This window comes from Eleginops maclovinus, chromosome 4, assembly GCF_036324505.1.
Source record: "Eleginops maclovinus isolate JMC-PN-2008 ecotype Puerto Natales chromosome 4, JC_Emac_rtc_rv5, whole genome shotgun sequence".
Lineage (NCBI taxonomy): Eukaryota > Metazoa > Chordata > Actinopteri > Perciformes > Eleginopidae > Eleginops > Eleginops maclovinus.
Window position 1 is genome coordinate 33,594,255 of NC_086352.1, and position 16,251 is coordinate 33,610,505.

The 16,251-nt window shown below is 38.2% G+C and overlaps 1 protein-coding gene across 2 annotated transcripts; it reads right to left on the minus strand.

Annotated features, from left to right (window-relative positions):
- Nucleotides 1–59: 59 nt before the first annotated feature.
- On the minus strand, nucleotides 60–15,862 carry ankdd1a (ankyrin repeat and death domain containing 1A). Of its 2 annotated transcripts, none has more exons than XM_063881069.1 (15): nucleotides 15,694–15,862; nucleotides 14,177–14,280; nucleotides 13,305–13,403; nucleotides 12,444–12,542; nucleotides 12,117–12,221; nucleotides 11,425–11,523; nucleotides 9,554–9,652; nucleotides 8,712–8,810; nucleotides 8,504–8,602; nucleotides 6,772–6,870; nucleotides 5,185–5,283; nucleotides 4,692–4,787; nucleotides 3,477–3,678; nucleotides 2,699–2,830; nucleotides 60–2,111 (listed from the first exon to the last, which is right to left on the minus strand). In XM_063881069.1, the coding sequence occupies exons 1-15, from the start codon at nucleotides 15,725–15,727 to the stop codon at nucleotides 2,050–2,052; spliced, it is 1,527 nt and encodes a 508-aa protein (XP_063737139.1). In that variant the 5' UTR covers nucleotides 15,728–15,862; the 3' UTR covers nucleotides 60–2,049. The 2 variants fall into 2 exon arrangements, 1 of the variants encoding a protein (XP_063737139.1); XR_010165594.1 differs by having other exon boundaries at nucleotides 2,050–2,111; nucleotides 3,458–3,678.
- Between the last annotated feature and the right edge of the window lie 389 nt (nucleotides 15,863–16,251).

The window sequence follows — 16,251 nt, forward strand, 5'->3', positions numbered from 1 at the left end:
TATTATTCATTATTATACTGGGTGTGAGTTTGGAAACAGGTAAACATTGCAATATTAGATTTGTTTTCACAGTGGTTTTTATTAATCTTATGAACACATCATGTAAATAGTAACATTGAAAGTTTACACATTATTTATACAAAAGATATGTGCATTGCTGCAGAAAAATCTAGGTATTGCATTGATCATTATACAGTGCTGATCTCACGAGGCGTTCAAGGACCGGTCAGGCGTTTTATAAAGTGAATCATGCAAACAGAGTTTATATGTATAACCCACCTACATGAATAATTGGGATGCTTGACAGCAACACTCTTTAAAACACTCACTCTGTTTTTTTAGTTAAACCAGTGATAACCATTTTAAATGTGCATTCATCTTGAAATTTAGCAGTTAATTTGTACACTAAAAACTGTAGAATAAAAAAACACATGTATCATACAAATCCTTACAAAAACGTATTATTGACTTAAGTAAATGATATTACTTCAGAGAGAGATTTGTATTATATTCATGCAAAAAAAAGGGCATATTTTGTCCACCTTTAACCTTACTTATCTGGATCCAGTTTATATGCAAATGCCATAGTGTCAACAATGTGACACTGTGAATAGGCAATCCAACCCATGGATTCATAAACATTAACCATGCAGGAGCAAAGAATATTTACACACACAGGCACACACTTCCTCAAGCTCGGTTTTTTACAAACTGGATTTTTTCCCTCCAATTTAACCCACCAGTAAAGTGCAGCCCAGTTTAACTCTTTAACTAAGTTATCTAGACTGGTGACCCTTCAAATTAAACCAACATTTGAATATATTTAAGACCAGAACCACCAGTTTTTTCTGAATATTTTTCAGATTCTGTAAGAAGTAAAACAATCCAGTTGTTCCAGAGAAGAAAAAAGAAAATAAATATATAAATCTGTGTGGTATACAAGTATTTTTCTGCTTTGCTGTCCTGAAAATCATCTTTTGAAATCATCAAGTTCATCTTGTGACCCAACATGGTGAGTGCAGCTTGTGCTTTAGATAACTGGGTAAACTGAGAACTACACTGAGGTTGACTGCTCACGTTGCTACTTCTGATAAAGCAGTCCTTTCAAAACTATTTTTTTAAGGCCACAAAGACAGAAAGTGAGTGATAATAAAGATGCTGGTGTGTGTATCATCGCTGTCTCCAGAGTGTTTACTGTCTGTGGGAGCTACCGCAGTGTGTGGCTGGTGTCATTCAATTAATTATTATAGCACCGCCCCAAGGTAAACATTATAACGTTTGTAACAATACAAGATGAATAAAACTGACAGAAGCCATAGTAACAGAGGAGCAATTAAACACAGTTAAGTCTACATGGGTGAGTCTTCAGCTGCCTTTAAAGACGTCACAGCCGTTAATGTACAGAGTACAGCGAAACAGATACGGTGTTTTCTGCAAATTCAGTTTTGAGTGTGTGAACAACCTTTATATAATTGCATACTCAAAGACATGTGGCCTCTAATGTTTGGGAAGCTATTTTTCATCAGATTAATTGAGTTATAGTATAGCCCACTTCTTGCATTTGTATCAAAGGAAACTTAAGTTTACTCCACCAATGCGTTTTCGTCAATAATGTCTTGGCGTAAAATGTAGTCAGGCTGATTCTTTTTTTGTAGAGCACATTGAGCTGGATATGTTAACCCGCAAGATCGCAATGAACACACGACGTGGTTGATTTGAGTCATGTTTCTTTACAAGAATTTGCTTATCATTTCCAATTCTCCATTTTCATGTTTTAACTCATTCCAGCTCACAGGAACTCTTGTACCTATTTAAGCCCATGAAAAATATGACTTTACGTTATCAACAGATAATTCACAGGTTTAAAACCATCATTATTGAAAGCCAGAAATAAGTCCTCTGAGAACCACATCCTGAACATCACAGTATATTCAATGTGTGAATAATGTAAACTGGTCATGGATAATACCAACCTACTCATGGGCTCTGTTCGGGCCATTTACAGTGACACAGAGCTCCAGGTGCCTCCACAGTCCCTCACCGTGTGGCTCACATAGCAGAGCACAGTTTGGGGGAGCTGGTCTCTGCGTTTGCCTTCTGCCGGATGGACTCTGGATGATAAAAAAACATAAAATCATACACTTTCACATCCCTGCTCCACAGCCCCCGCCTCCCAGACTCACACAAAGCAAGTGGACAAGCTCAAAAAACGTAATTGATTTTTTACAAAGCATTTTTGATCTTTGATTCATACAGTCAAGTGAACAAATAAAAACAAAATCTGAAAAAGTATTAACATTTTGGAACATGTGTATGAAGGAAGCAACCTGCCAAAAATAAAATGAAATATGTAAATACACATCTGCCATTAAATGCACTAAACTGCAATATCAATTGAAATTTGTTTTTTAGTTGGCTTATTAAACTTCATTATTAAACTTTTTATAACTTTCATTGTAATTATTTATATTTGTTGTGAAATGTATGTAATCACTAATTAAATTATTTGTATACAAATGTATTTGTTTCTGTTTATTTTTATTAATACATCATTTTACATGTATTTACACTGCAATATGCAAGTAAGGGTCCTGTCATTAAGAATGTGTCATAGAGTTTCACATCACACATCTCACAGGCTAAACAGGCTCTGTAGTTTCACGATCATAGACCCCACAGTGATGTTTGAGGGTCTCACCTGCCAGGTCTGTCCGTGAGATCTCCACCAGCCCCTCGTAGAGACCTTTGACCGGGTTCTCCCCCGCCATCACCACGCTGTGAAGCCAGATTAGCAGCATCCTGTGGCCGTGCTCTTTATAGCTTTTCATACCTTCAAGTTCAACACAGAATCAGAACACATATCAATACTGTTGGACTTTGATTTATATTATTTAATAGTTAAACATCTATTTTATCACTTTTTCTTTTACAGTGAATGTATTATTATTCAGTTTAATTATTTTATTTAATATAATTTCTGTATATATTGGAGACAGCTGGAGGTGGGATTGGCTTTTGATGCGGTAAAATGTTTTTTTTGCCAGGGCAAGAACGAGGGGAGGCTGCAGGGCAAGATTAATAACTGTATAGTGCTGTATGATATCGGGAAATAAATGCAGAAAAGGATATTCATGCCTGGACAATTTTGAGTTACATTTTTATGTTTTATTTTCTTTATGATTTATGAAGCTACAAATACACATACAAGATAAAAAAAATAAAAAAAATAAACCCAAGATTCATGTTTGAGTCCTGCCTGTGGCCTTTAAGCTCATCATACCCTCTATGTCCCCCTCTCTAATAAAGGCTAAACTGGCCCAAAGAATAATCTTTAAAAAATAAATAATAATAATAGTTCAAGACTTAAATTGGGAAAGAATTATAATTTTTAAAATTGACTATAATGTAAATGCTTACACAGAGTTGGGCATTTCTTGTATCTAGTTTGACTTTTAACCTCTTTCAGCCTGGTTCACCTGTCCACTGTTGCTCTATGGCCCGTATGTGAGCCTCGCTGAAGTCCCAGTGCTGGGCCAGGATCTTCCACTCCCCCCGGCACAGGTGCTTGGTGGCCAGGCTCCACAGGACCGAGCGGAGGTGCTGAGTCTCCTGCTGGTGGTCCTGCTTAAAGCTCAGAGGCCGCCCCACCCAGGAGTCCAGCTCCCTGCCCATCTGATCCTGAGGATTGTACAGATAGGTATACTTGTCTTTTACTAAGATGGAAGGGTTAGTGATGTTGGATGCAAATTAAAGTAAGGCTAAGTTAAAAGTATCAACTATTGTGGTTGCTTTGGTGAGGGAGAGGAGCTCACAGATGTATCCTAGAGCAGCAAAATAGATTGGAATGTCACACAAGCGACAGCATCAGTGCAGTGTGTATATGTAAAAATAGTAGGGTGTGGGTAAATGGATGTATTTGAGAATTAAAAAACGCAAAATAAAACATATTTAAGCAACCAAAATGTTTAAATGAACTTCCATGTCTTGGCAACACAGTGGCAGCCTGTCAATCACAACGTAGCTGCTTTATTCTCTATTTTACTCTTAAATTAAGTACATAAACACCAGGCAGAACAGAAGAAGACTTCTACTTGAGATTGAGAAAATAAAAACACTGATTCAATCTTTACTGGGGTAATAGATCAAGTGAGAAGTAGGCTCATTTTCTCTTCTATTAAACGATTCAGCTTGTTGCCACCAGTGGAGAGAGAACGGTGGTTTATGGCCATTACACACCGGCTTCACATTTCAGAACCGGATGATGCCTCTTTAAAGGCAACACATCTCATATATCTGCCAGTTTGAATAGTCATAAAAAGTTTAGAAAAACTAATCTGGCTTTGAGCTCCACTGAATGAGGGTCTGGTGGAGGAGCTAGTTAATGTCCTCCAGCATTCTGCACATTTGTGACTTTTCAACTAGTGCCTTGCATTTTTTATGGAGAAAAATACAAATGAAAAGTCACAGGTATACGTAATACATTTTCTTCCACACATGCAGGACCGGCATGTCACCGTTGCCTTACGACCTGTCAATCACGCATCAAAGGCAACGCCCTAAAGCAGTGTCACATGTCAGAGTATTAAACAAACCAAATAATATTAGTTTCTAGAAAAGAAAGTATATAGATCTTAGTATTTTCGTCATTCTATTTGTTAAAGTTACTCCAGATGGTGTGAGGACAGACTCACTTTCTCCCATTTATAAAAGCGGTCAGCTTTGATGATCATGTCGACCAGGATGACGTGGTTTCCTCTGGCGGCCACCTCCAGACACGTCTTCCCGTGCTGTAAACATTATAGACAGTATTTATAGGTTGGTCACAGTAATAATGAAAAAGAGGAGTGACAGGCAGAACGATGGTCAGTTCTATTATTATTTTCATAGTAAAAAAAGAGTGCAGCACATTTTGATCATTGTACTTGCTTTTACTTAAGTCAAATTTGAAATGTAGGGTGTTACTTTATATTTTTGCCATTGTAGTACATTTAAATTTACTTGAGTAACAAATCCCTATACTTCATCCACTACTATCCATAACGAAAATACAGAGAACATTCCTTATCAATTATAATAAAAAGGGAAACATCTAGAAGAAGGACAAAGCAGAAAACAATGGCATAAGACAAGTGTTATTTTCTCCCGGGGGGGGGGGGGGGGTGTGTGTATTGTGCTGTGAGGTACCTTGTCAGTCAGATTGAGGTTAACTCCAGAGATGAGCATCATCTCAGCCAAGTCCTGGCAGCCGTGCTCTGCTGCGATGTGAAGCGCAGTCTGCTGCCTCTGGGGAACACAGCCCATAATCTGAGAGTCATGCACTGTGGCCTGCATGTCGTTCTGACAGCCAACTCCATGTCAATAGGAAATGTGTCTTCTTAGATAAAATACAAAGAACATAAGCACACCGGTGTTCTGCAGAGCCAGCTGCTGGTTTGTTATTTAAAGGGATAGTATGGATGTTTTAAAAGTCCCCTATTATGTAAAATGCATTTTCTGATGTCTTTTATCCATAAATATGTCTCCCCAGTGTGTAAGGAGACTCACAAAGTGTCAGAAAATACAACCCTCTCTCTTTTCCTCCTTACCCACATCTCTAAAAACGGGGGTACAAACCAGCTGATCAAGATTTGCTGTCGATATGACGTCATAACTGAAATGTGGGCTGGCTTTACATTGAACTCCTGGTAACGTCCCGCCCACGAGACACGTTCCAACCTATCGTCCCCCATATACAGTCGAGCTGAATCCCCTCCGCAGCACCTCTGTGTGTCTGTGTGTTCAGCAGGATGTCTGCAGGAGGGACTTAGAGTTGTTGTATATATAATACATATAATGTCTCTGTTCTAGTGGTAAACACTGAGAAGTGTTTCAGAGACAATGCTGAATGTGGTTTGGAACATAATATGGCGTTTAATCACGGCAGCGTTTAGCTGAGTTTCTCCTCCAGTAGAGAGGATGGCTCCAAAGGGGCGTGGCCAGCAGCAGCTAGTTCATTTAAAGCTACAGTCACAGAATCAGCACTTCAGGAACAGGGCTGAAATAGAGGGGGATGAGGCATGCTACAATGGGTGATCTGTTTGGTATTTTGAGCAAAACACTTCACAGATAAGTTTTGTAGAGATATGGACCTACAATATACAGTATTGTTCACATATAGCATAATAGGAGACCTTTACAGTGGGGTTGAATGAAGTAGTGATCCACAGTCAGTGTATCACCTACAGTAAAGTGTAGCTGGCACACCCTGACAGCTGGGAGTGAACACTTATATGATATTGATTTTTCATTAGCTGTTTAAAATTCATTTTGCTGCTCTCCCCTCTACAGCAGCACATTGCTCAGCTTCCATGAAATAACTACTGTGTGTTCTTCTAAACTGGGGGCACGCCAATTGCCATCTAGTGTAGCTACTGTAATACACAGACTATGGATCAGTGTTAAGATCCTATTTATTTTATTTGATCCGTTTCCTGTTTTATTGGGACATGTTCTCTGTGTAATATGTCTGTTTTCATTTCCTATGTTTGACCGCCTCTTCGATTGTCCCAGCTGGACCTATTAGTCACCTGTTCCCCATCCACGGGAAGTTCTGTTTGTCTTGACCTGCCTGGACCACTAAACCGTAAAGGTATTTTCAGTTTTAACTTCCTGTCTCCTGCATTTGGGTCCACCTTGCTCCTGTAACAGTTAAGCACCTCATAATACCCCACTTCTAAATACCCAAACTACCCCTTTAAAATGTGCAGGCCGGGTTCAGTCGTGTGTACTCACACTGTCAGCGATGTCCAGGTCACAGTCAGCGTCTATGAGCAGCCGCAGAACCTCTGCGTGGTTGTTGAACACAGCTAGGTGCAGCGCGGTGTTGTGTTGCTGTTTAACACAAAGAAATGACCTTCATTGGATATGAATGCACAGTATGATGCTGATAATAAACATGTCTATACAGAGGACATAACAACAACAACAACAACAACAACAACAACAACAACTACAACGCTTTTGGTGTTGGTCAGAATAGGTGATTTTATGTTAAGCACTCTTCAAAAATACATTTTTTCCTATTTAGTTTCTTAGATTATTATACGTATTATTTAGACATGTGGGAATAAAAAAAAAGGAGAAAATAACCATTGTTTTTGAAATTATCCACCCGAATTCTTCATGTCAACAATACCCGGGCTAATAATGTCTAGAATCGAATTTTAGCCAAATAACAATTCAGTCTCAGTCCTCAGAGGAGCATATCAGCCCCAAAACTGAGACTACATTTATTTTAAATATCTAAAAGAGTAGACTTTTTTTGCGATTAAAGCATTGCCTCATTTATTATAATAAGGTTGGATTTTGTTGTGGCAAATGAGGCGATCCCGGTGAAAGTGGTGCAGTTAATATGTAAAGCTTTATGTTCATCCATCTAGTGTCCCCCATAGGAATCTGAAGGGGGAGGGTAGCATAATGTAATGCTTTCTGCCACAGTGTGATGGTAATATGGCCACTGGGGGGTAATAATCCTGCTGGTGATGCTAACTAGTGGTTGCTGCACACTCTGCCCCCACACTGAGCCGAGAAGTAAGTCACATTTCCCAGACATGTGAGTACTTGTGTGTACGTAATATCACTGTATAGATCATATATGTCACTCCTTTTGTGTATAGTACCTTCGATCCAAGCATTTGTAAAGCTTTACAAAGTACCTAAGGGTCAGACAATGGGATTTAGTCATGACACATTAATATTAAGGCTCAGAAACATGGACGCCTACACTCTTCCGTCTTTTGTATATCAGTGTATTGCCATTTACAGGACTGATTTTTTAAATGATATTATTGTCCACTCACACATGACATTAATGCACATCATGTGAAATAATCTTGTTAATTTGATAAATCCTTCATGTAACTGTGTATATTTTGCAAATGTGTGTACACAGCTACCTCTTTTACAATCTGCACAGCTCTCACGTTACATCCCAATACTGCACACACACTTTCTATTTGATCTTTCAGAGTATTTGTATATACTGTACATTTTTTTGTTTATTTACAATTTGTGAAAATCTAATTCTACTGTAATAGTTTAAAAAAACATCTTTTAGTTGTTCTATTTCCTGGTCCTTTTCTTACAATTTGTGTTGCAAAATGTGTTTTATATCTGTACTATACACACCAGGAAACATACTTGGCAATAAACCTGTTTCTGATTCTAAAAATGATGCCATAGAAGATATAGGATTAATGTCATACAAAAACATTTTTAAAAAGTGAATTGAAAGGACAAATTAAGAACTTGTAAATAATTCAATTAATAAAAAAATTGACAAGGATATGACAAGAGACATAACATAATTGTAAGAATAAGAACAGAAGTCAGATAAAACAGACTAGGAACATTCATTTGTCCCCTGCCAGAGATACTGCATGAGGAGGTTTCAGGATGCTCTTTAAAGAAAACCTACATCTACTCCATCATACAAACTAAGATATACGTTACAGGCCCTCCTCACATGGTCTACAGCGTCTCTGTGGGTTCCTGCCTCCAGCAGCAGACTGGCCTCTCTGTCAGAGCCGTGCTGAGCTGCGTAGTGGAGAGCATTCATATCCTTCTGCAGACAGAAACAGAAAAGAGTTCAGACTCTTTTAGACAGATTGTACAAAGAGTCCTAATATGATGTGCTTATGGCAGATGTATGACATTGAGTGGACAGAGCGTACATTAGTCAGAGCATTAGCATCGCAGCCGGACTCCAGCAGCAGCCTCACACACTCACAGTGAGCTCCATCAGCAGCCAGGTGCAGCGCTGTGAGACCGTCCTAAAAAAACAAAGAGGCAACGAGTCACTGCATAACGCTCCACACTGCAGCTGCTATGCAGTCAGCCAGTTGTGGAATACTTTTATTGAATGTCAACAAATGATGGCACCGCTTATCGAAGGCTGCCAGAGATAAGTGACAACTTAAAAGAGCCTTCTATGTTCAAGCAGTGTGCCGAACACATGGTCAGTTTCCAGAGTTATGAATCAGAGAAAAATAAAACATGAAGCAGGATCCAGTGACATCACAGCTGACAGTGTGGACTTAACTCTGAAAAAGCTGAAATGTTGACTTTAATTAAATGTATTATGTCAACAGATTTCACGTAACTGTATCAGGTTAGTTGAAAGCAATAACATTAAGTTGATTTTTTTTATTTGATCATTTTTAATTCAACGTTTCAGTTTTTTCAGTGGAAGCAGACTGTCAGCAGGAGAAACTACAGGCAGGACTTTCATGAAATCAAAATAAGACTTTGTTCTCCCTGTTCCTTTCCACCATGAGCCATAAAAAAACTGCTTAAAGAGTATGTGTTTTACTTTATTATAATAAATCCATGGGTTGAATAAACTAATAAATTATAAAGTAAAATATCTGAGTACTTCTTCCACCTCTGCTGTTTACTAACAACAACAAAAAAGCATTTTACAAACTCTGTCAAATGAAAAAGTAAGGTAGAACAAATGCAGACCGGCTCCAAATCACACACACACTGATCTGAGGTCTGCAGGCCGGTCACTCACTTTGTTCCTCTCATCCACATCCACCCCCGTCTCCACCATCTTCTGCAGGATGTCTGTGTGCCCGCTCTGCGCTGCGAGGTGCATGGCGGTGTTCTCTTCCTGTAGGCCAGACATAACAACACATTACAGCAGAAAGCCATTCTGGCTCCACTTCCTCTTCACACAGTGTATACACTATCACACATCAGGAGGGCTGATTACTGGTGTTATAGTAGAAACCAAAGAAGGGAAGTGAACAGTTTCTATACACACCAACTCAGTCGTTTTCTCTTTTTCTTTCATGTTTGCATTCTTACTCCTTCCACAAAAGATGGATTTTTCAACAATAACGTCATCATTTCAGCATAAACTAAATCACATTTTTTTATTTTTGAACAGGACTAATGCTTGATTAAATCAAGAGGTTCTATATTTTTGCAAAGATCTGAATATCTGCCAGTCCAACACACATCTATCCTTTTTAGTTTCCATAATCCACAATATTTTCTTACACTTGCCTGCAAATTCAAAGAGGAAATGGTATGCTCTTTTTCAGGTTCAGATTTGTATTCTGTGCCTCTACTGGGACATGTCTCCATGCTTTAATGTTCAGAAAGCTCTTCATGTTTCTCATACTGTCTGTGCTGCAGCACTTCTGTTCACCCTCTGTCTGAAACCAGAGCCCAGTCTGCTCTGATTGGTTAGCTCTGTTGTGATTGGTCAACCCCTTAGAGATGTCACCCCCTTAGCCTATCACGTACAATGTGGTGGAGCATTAGACAATAGAAGCTAGTGATGTCACTATGTTACGGAAGTCAACAAAGGAATCCACTGAAGGCGTTTCAGGCAGGGTGGGAGTGTAGGAGAGGAACTCCCTTTGGAGGGAACACAGGGATTTTAGCCTTTGCAGACTATTTACATGCATACACACCAATAGAAAACACTACAGGAAAGAGAAACCCAAAATGCAGACTATGAACTCTTCAGAGTTTCACATTTTATTTCAATTTATTATTTTGTTCCCCTTATGGTGTGATGATGTCACAATAAAAATGACATTGTCAAACTATTTATTTATTTAATATTGGATACAGACTACAAACAATACTGTAAAAGTGCAACAAATCCTAAACAATGCTGGTCTGTTAATGTGATAATACATGTCACTAGTCAGCATGGCGTTTCCCTCCCCTCAGCTCTACACTGAGTACTGGCATTGGATTTACTTAAAGCCGGCGGTTGGAGCTTCATGGATCATGAAGCTGGCAGTACACACAGGATATGACGTCAGAACACATCCTGCTTTATGCTGTTTGTTTAAAGAAGCCTTTAAATCATGCATGATGGATGCACTCCAAATCACTTTAGATCAACTGAGGCGCGGTTTTGGAAAAGCGACAAATAAATATTGGATCTTTTAACCAACTGAACAGTGTTAGCCTGTTTGCTTAAGTACAATTAGACAAAAATGAAATTACGTTATCCTACCAACTATGGACATGACCAAGATCATTTTTGCGCACCTCCATATTGCCCATTGTACTTACATTAACAGAGATTTCCCTAACATACATGACAGTCCTTTTCATTTACTGTTTGGATGTGTTTCTTTCATAATTGTTTTTATTTACTATTTTGGATACTTCAAGATTTGAGAGTTTGTTGCTCTTTGAATGGGTGAAATCGCATTACTATGCTTTTATTTTATCATTATAACAGTTGCATACAATTGTCTTAAAATGACAATAAAATATATAATAATATGATCAAAATTACTTCTGGGACAATACAATCATAAAAAAATTGTTATAGTGACAAGCTTGGTATGATTACTGATTTGATGCGCGTTTGTGTGCGTTTGTGTACATGTGTGTGTGTGTGTGTGTGTGTACCTTGTCCTTCAGACCATGTGTGCAGCCCATCCCAATCAGGAACTCCACCACCTCAAACTGTCCATGTTCAGCTGCCAGGTGAAGCGCAGTCTTCCCTGACTGATAAGAGAGAGATATTATGGATACATATACTGCATACACACAGTGTTTAAAGATAAGGGTTGGGTTCCATTCACCTTCATATATTGGCATATTGCTGATATTCTGACAATTTTGACTAACTGTTAGTCATTGAAAAGGGAAAGAAAGTGGGATTTGGAGAAATGTAATCTGCTCACATTTTTTAAATTTGACTTTTATTCTTTTTATTCCTGTTTATATTCCATGGGAACTATCTCTGTTTCTTCGTATTCTGAAATGTAAATTTCCCCAAGGGGATAAAGAAAGGTGCATCTTATCTTATCTTACTTATTATTTCTTTTTCCAAAAATCTGAGAGCTTACTGATTGATTAGCTGGCCGGCTCTGTTGTGATCACATACAATGTGTTGGAGCACTAGCTAAAAGAACCAGAAGTGTTACATAGAGATGTCACTATGTTGCAGAAGTAAACAAAGGAGTCCAATGGAGGTGTTTCAGGGGGGGGAAAGTGTGGGAGAGAAACTCCCTCTGGAGGGAACACAGGGATTTGAGCCTCCGCAGACCATTTGCATGCAAAAGAACCTATAACACTATAGTAAGGTAAGGAGTCACCTTGTCAACTCTGTCCAGACAGATGTCCTCCAGGTCCTCCATGATGAACTCCAATACTTTGATGTGTCCTCGCTGGGCAGCACAGTGCAGCATGCTCAGACCATCCTAACACACACACACACACACACACACACACACACACACACACACACACACACACACACACACACACACACACACACACACACACACACACACACACACACACACACACACACACACACACACACACACACACACACACACACATACACACACACACACACACGTAGATATCACATCTTATAGTTTGGGTGTGTGGCTGTGATGGAATGAAGCAGCTCTCACTTTGTTCTCACTGTTGAGCTTTGCTCCACAAGACACCAGGATCTGCAGGACTTTCAGGTGACCGAACCAGGAGGCCAGGAGCAGAGCGTTCATGCCGAACTGTGGAGACATTCAGAACTGTGAGCAGAGCTGTGATAGGACAGGTGTACACAATGAGTATACTCCCTTTTGACCACAGTCTGTCTCTATCCTAATGTGCGGTTGATTTGTTATTTTATGTTATATTTTTGCAATCATCAGGACATGCGTTACAATATCAAAAAGTATTTGATTTAAATGAAGTGTGACAATCGTTTTGTTGTTGTTTGCTCTGTGTTATTGGGTTGTTTTCCTCAGAAAACATACGAGCTGCTGTTTCACGTTTTTCTGCTACTGCAATGAGCTGGCTGTTCATAGATGACTCATTATTTTCCATTTGTTAAATCTAATGTTGACAATAACATATTCACTTTGTGTGAAAAGATTATAGACGTGATAGATAATTGATCGTCATATGCAAAAATAATCAATAAATATCAATACTTGTGTCCTTTCATTTGGAAAAATTGTCATTGAAGGTTTTCTATTAGAACGAAGCAGTAACAGCATTACAGAGAATCTTTACAAAGTTCAAAAGGTTTACCTCATGCTATACGTCAGAGAATTTCTACATACAAACTTCGATATAATGCTTTTTAGATTGGCTTTGGCTGGATGTTTCTCATGTAAAAGAAATAAAAGCTTTCATATTCTCACTGGAAGGGCAATCAATAATCTGCGATAAACTATAAATCTCAAATTGTTATTTGTTATGCTAGGGAATGAATGAATGTCTTCAGTGTGAATTGTCATTAGGATGTGATTACAGATGGTTGCACATACAGAGTCCCTCTCATTCACTTCAGTGTCATGTTCCAGGAGCAGCCGTAGAGCTTGTTCGCTCCCCGCTCCGGCGGCCCAGTGCAGAGCCTTCCGGTCTATCTGTCCAGAAAGAGAGATACAGATATCTATGGAGAAACATGGCTGAGTACCCCTGATAGTGCATCCAACAAACACATTCAAAAACTGTTAAAAATAATTTAGAAGTAGCAGCTTTGGTAACTAGCTACATTCAATTACTGATCTTTTTATTTTTGAAGTACTTTAATACGTCCATTTCCTGCTATTTCACACATTTACTGTGCTAAATTTAAGATATACAGTAAATATTGTACTTTTACAGCTTTTGTTAGGATCATATTGTATTCTTTATTGTTATAGGTAAAGATAGACGTAAAAGTAACATTTCAAAGGTACCTAGCAGTATAACAAGTACAAATATAAATAGTAAGCTCGTCCTTTAACAGCTTACACATTGAAATCTAACATTAATGTATCAATAATACAATTCCTAATATGTTATTGTGCTGTGATGACTTTATTTTTATGCTAATGCTGTTGTAATTTTACTGATTTTTTAAAAACTATATTTAACCAGGGATTCATAAATCAAAATAGACATTTAAAAGAGTCACATTTATACTGGGTCCATTTAAACATTAAAGTCTTTCATTTTGGATCAAAAACACTTAATCAGATCAAAACATGCAGCTCCATGTCTTTATGCAACATACTCAGGGTGCAGAATATAAATACAAAGCCCCTTCTCCAAAGATGTACAATATTTTACATTCTGCAGTACCATTCCCCTTTTCCAAAGAGCATTTATAAGACCTGACAACACCTAAAATACGGCCGTCTTTCAGCAGACTTACTTTATTTTTGGCATCGACATTCACACCCTTCTTGATGAGTTCCTGCATCTTCCCTGTGTCGTTCCTCCTGGCAGCATCATGGAAGTCCTTCTCTGAACACAGCACTGTCAGAAATAGGAGATAAAGAAGGAGGGATATCAAGGTTTCTGCAGGCCAGCGAAGAGTAATAACACAAGGGGATTTCTAATGTCTACGACTCAGGCTTCAACCCTATACAATACACTGTCAAGGAGCACTGGTTCTGGAAGATGTTTACAGACAGTATCACAGAAAGGTGTGGACCCTGCGTGCTGAACCATAGACTGTGTATATAAACACGCTTGATAACAACAATTGTACACTATAAATCCAGTGGATGACTTCCCACGCAGTGTTCATACACACACATACTTAAAACAATATTAGTCTATGACAGGCACATGGACATGAGGTAAATAATTATTCTAAGATATAAAGACTACGGTTGTCTTCGACTGAAAAAAAAAGTTGACTTACATCCCGGTGATCGATTAACTGATTTAGTTCAATCAGAAAAACTGACATTTTCCACAAAATCTTTCAAAAGCAACACAGATAGTGTCATTACCAGAGATGTGGTCATTAGAGTCTTGAAATGATGCATTCAGTAGCTCAAAATTTTTTTAAATCAACTAAATAAATCCCAGTCAAGTACTTAAAGCTTTTGCTTAAGAAAAATGAACAATACCCCAATGTAGAAATACTCTGTTACAGGTAAAAGTCTGGCATTCTAAATATAAGCATCATAATAGAGTACCACAAGTAAGAGTATTCATTACTCTGAAAGGCAGTTTTCATAATAATACGTATTTTGTCACAGGATTCTAATTATTAATGCATTAATGTGAACATTTTTGTTTTACAGCTGGTAATACAATTTAATAACTGTTTATACTGCCAGATATATTAACCCATACTAGAATTCCATTATTCATTAGTTGATTTAATTTTGAAATTAACAGTATGAACGTACAAAGGAACTAATCTTGTCAAATAAACATAGTGGAGTAAAAATATGAGGTAGCATAAAATCGATATACTGAAGTAAATTGCAATTACCTCAAAAATGTACTTGAGTAAATGTACTTAGTTACTTTCACCACTGCTAAAGCGACTAATGAATCGAAATAAGGCTGTGTGGCAGAAGTCATTTCAATGGTAACGTTGATTTAACAATTCCCAATATGCATGCTGTAGGCTAAGACGCTAGAATTACAGGTAAAAGATATGAGATATTAAGTTAGACTACAGGACGGTATGTTTCGGAGGTAAGAGAACATGTGGTTAAAACGTCTCATACAGTACTGTCGTCTACAAAGTAACATTTAGCGTCCACCGTCATGTTTAACTAATTAATGCATGGTGTAAAGCACTGCTGGAACACAGCTTCCATAGTGTAGTAAGCCCTCTGCCTCTCCACACCGACATCCTGCTGCCGACAGATGACAGCTCGTTCCCACCGGAGAGAAACCCGCAGCTGGTTCATGTTTCATACTCACAGATATCATCCTCCGACACCAGGTCGTCCTCCATCTTTGAGCTGTTTTAAAGACACCGCCTCTGACTCCGGGCTTTCACCTCTCTCATCGTAGAGCTGTAGTATCTCTATCAGCAGATGAGAGGAGGCTGGACCCGAAGGCTACAGCACTTACTTCTGTAAAGCAACACTCGGTTAAACTGTGAAAAATACCACTTCCGGCAGAGACCTTCAAAATAAGAAAGGAATAGAAATAGATAGAAAGGAATAGAACGACACAAATGACTTCCGGTTATGACCTTCAGAAAGGTTTAAATTCTGAGCCATGTCGGAGTAATATAGAAGTGCATTTCACATATTTAATTATCTATTACTACAATCAACAGTATTTTATCCTTGTACATACATTTAATTTACATTATGTTTTAGTATATTCTATTTAAATAGGACATACTATTTATCATGATAAAAAGCAGCATGCTCTCACATCTGAGAAGCTAACACCATCAAATAATTAATGTATTGATACTCAAACATGGTTAACTAATACAGTACTATTTCAAAATCATTTTTAATTGAG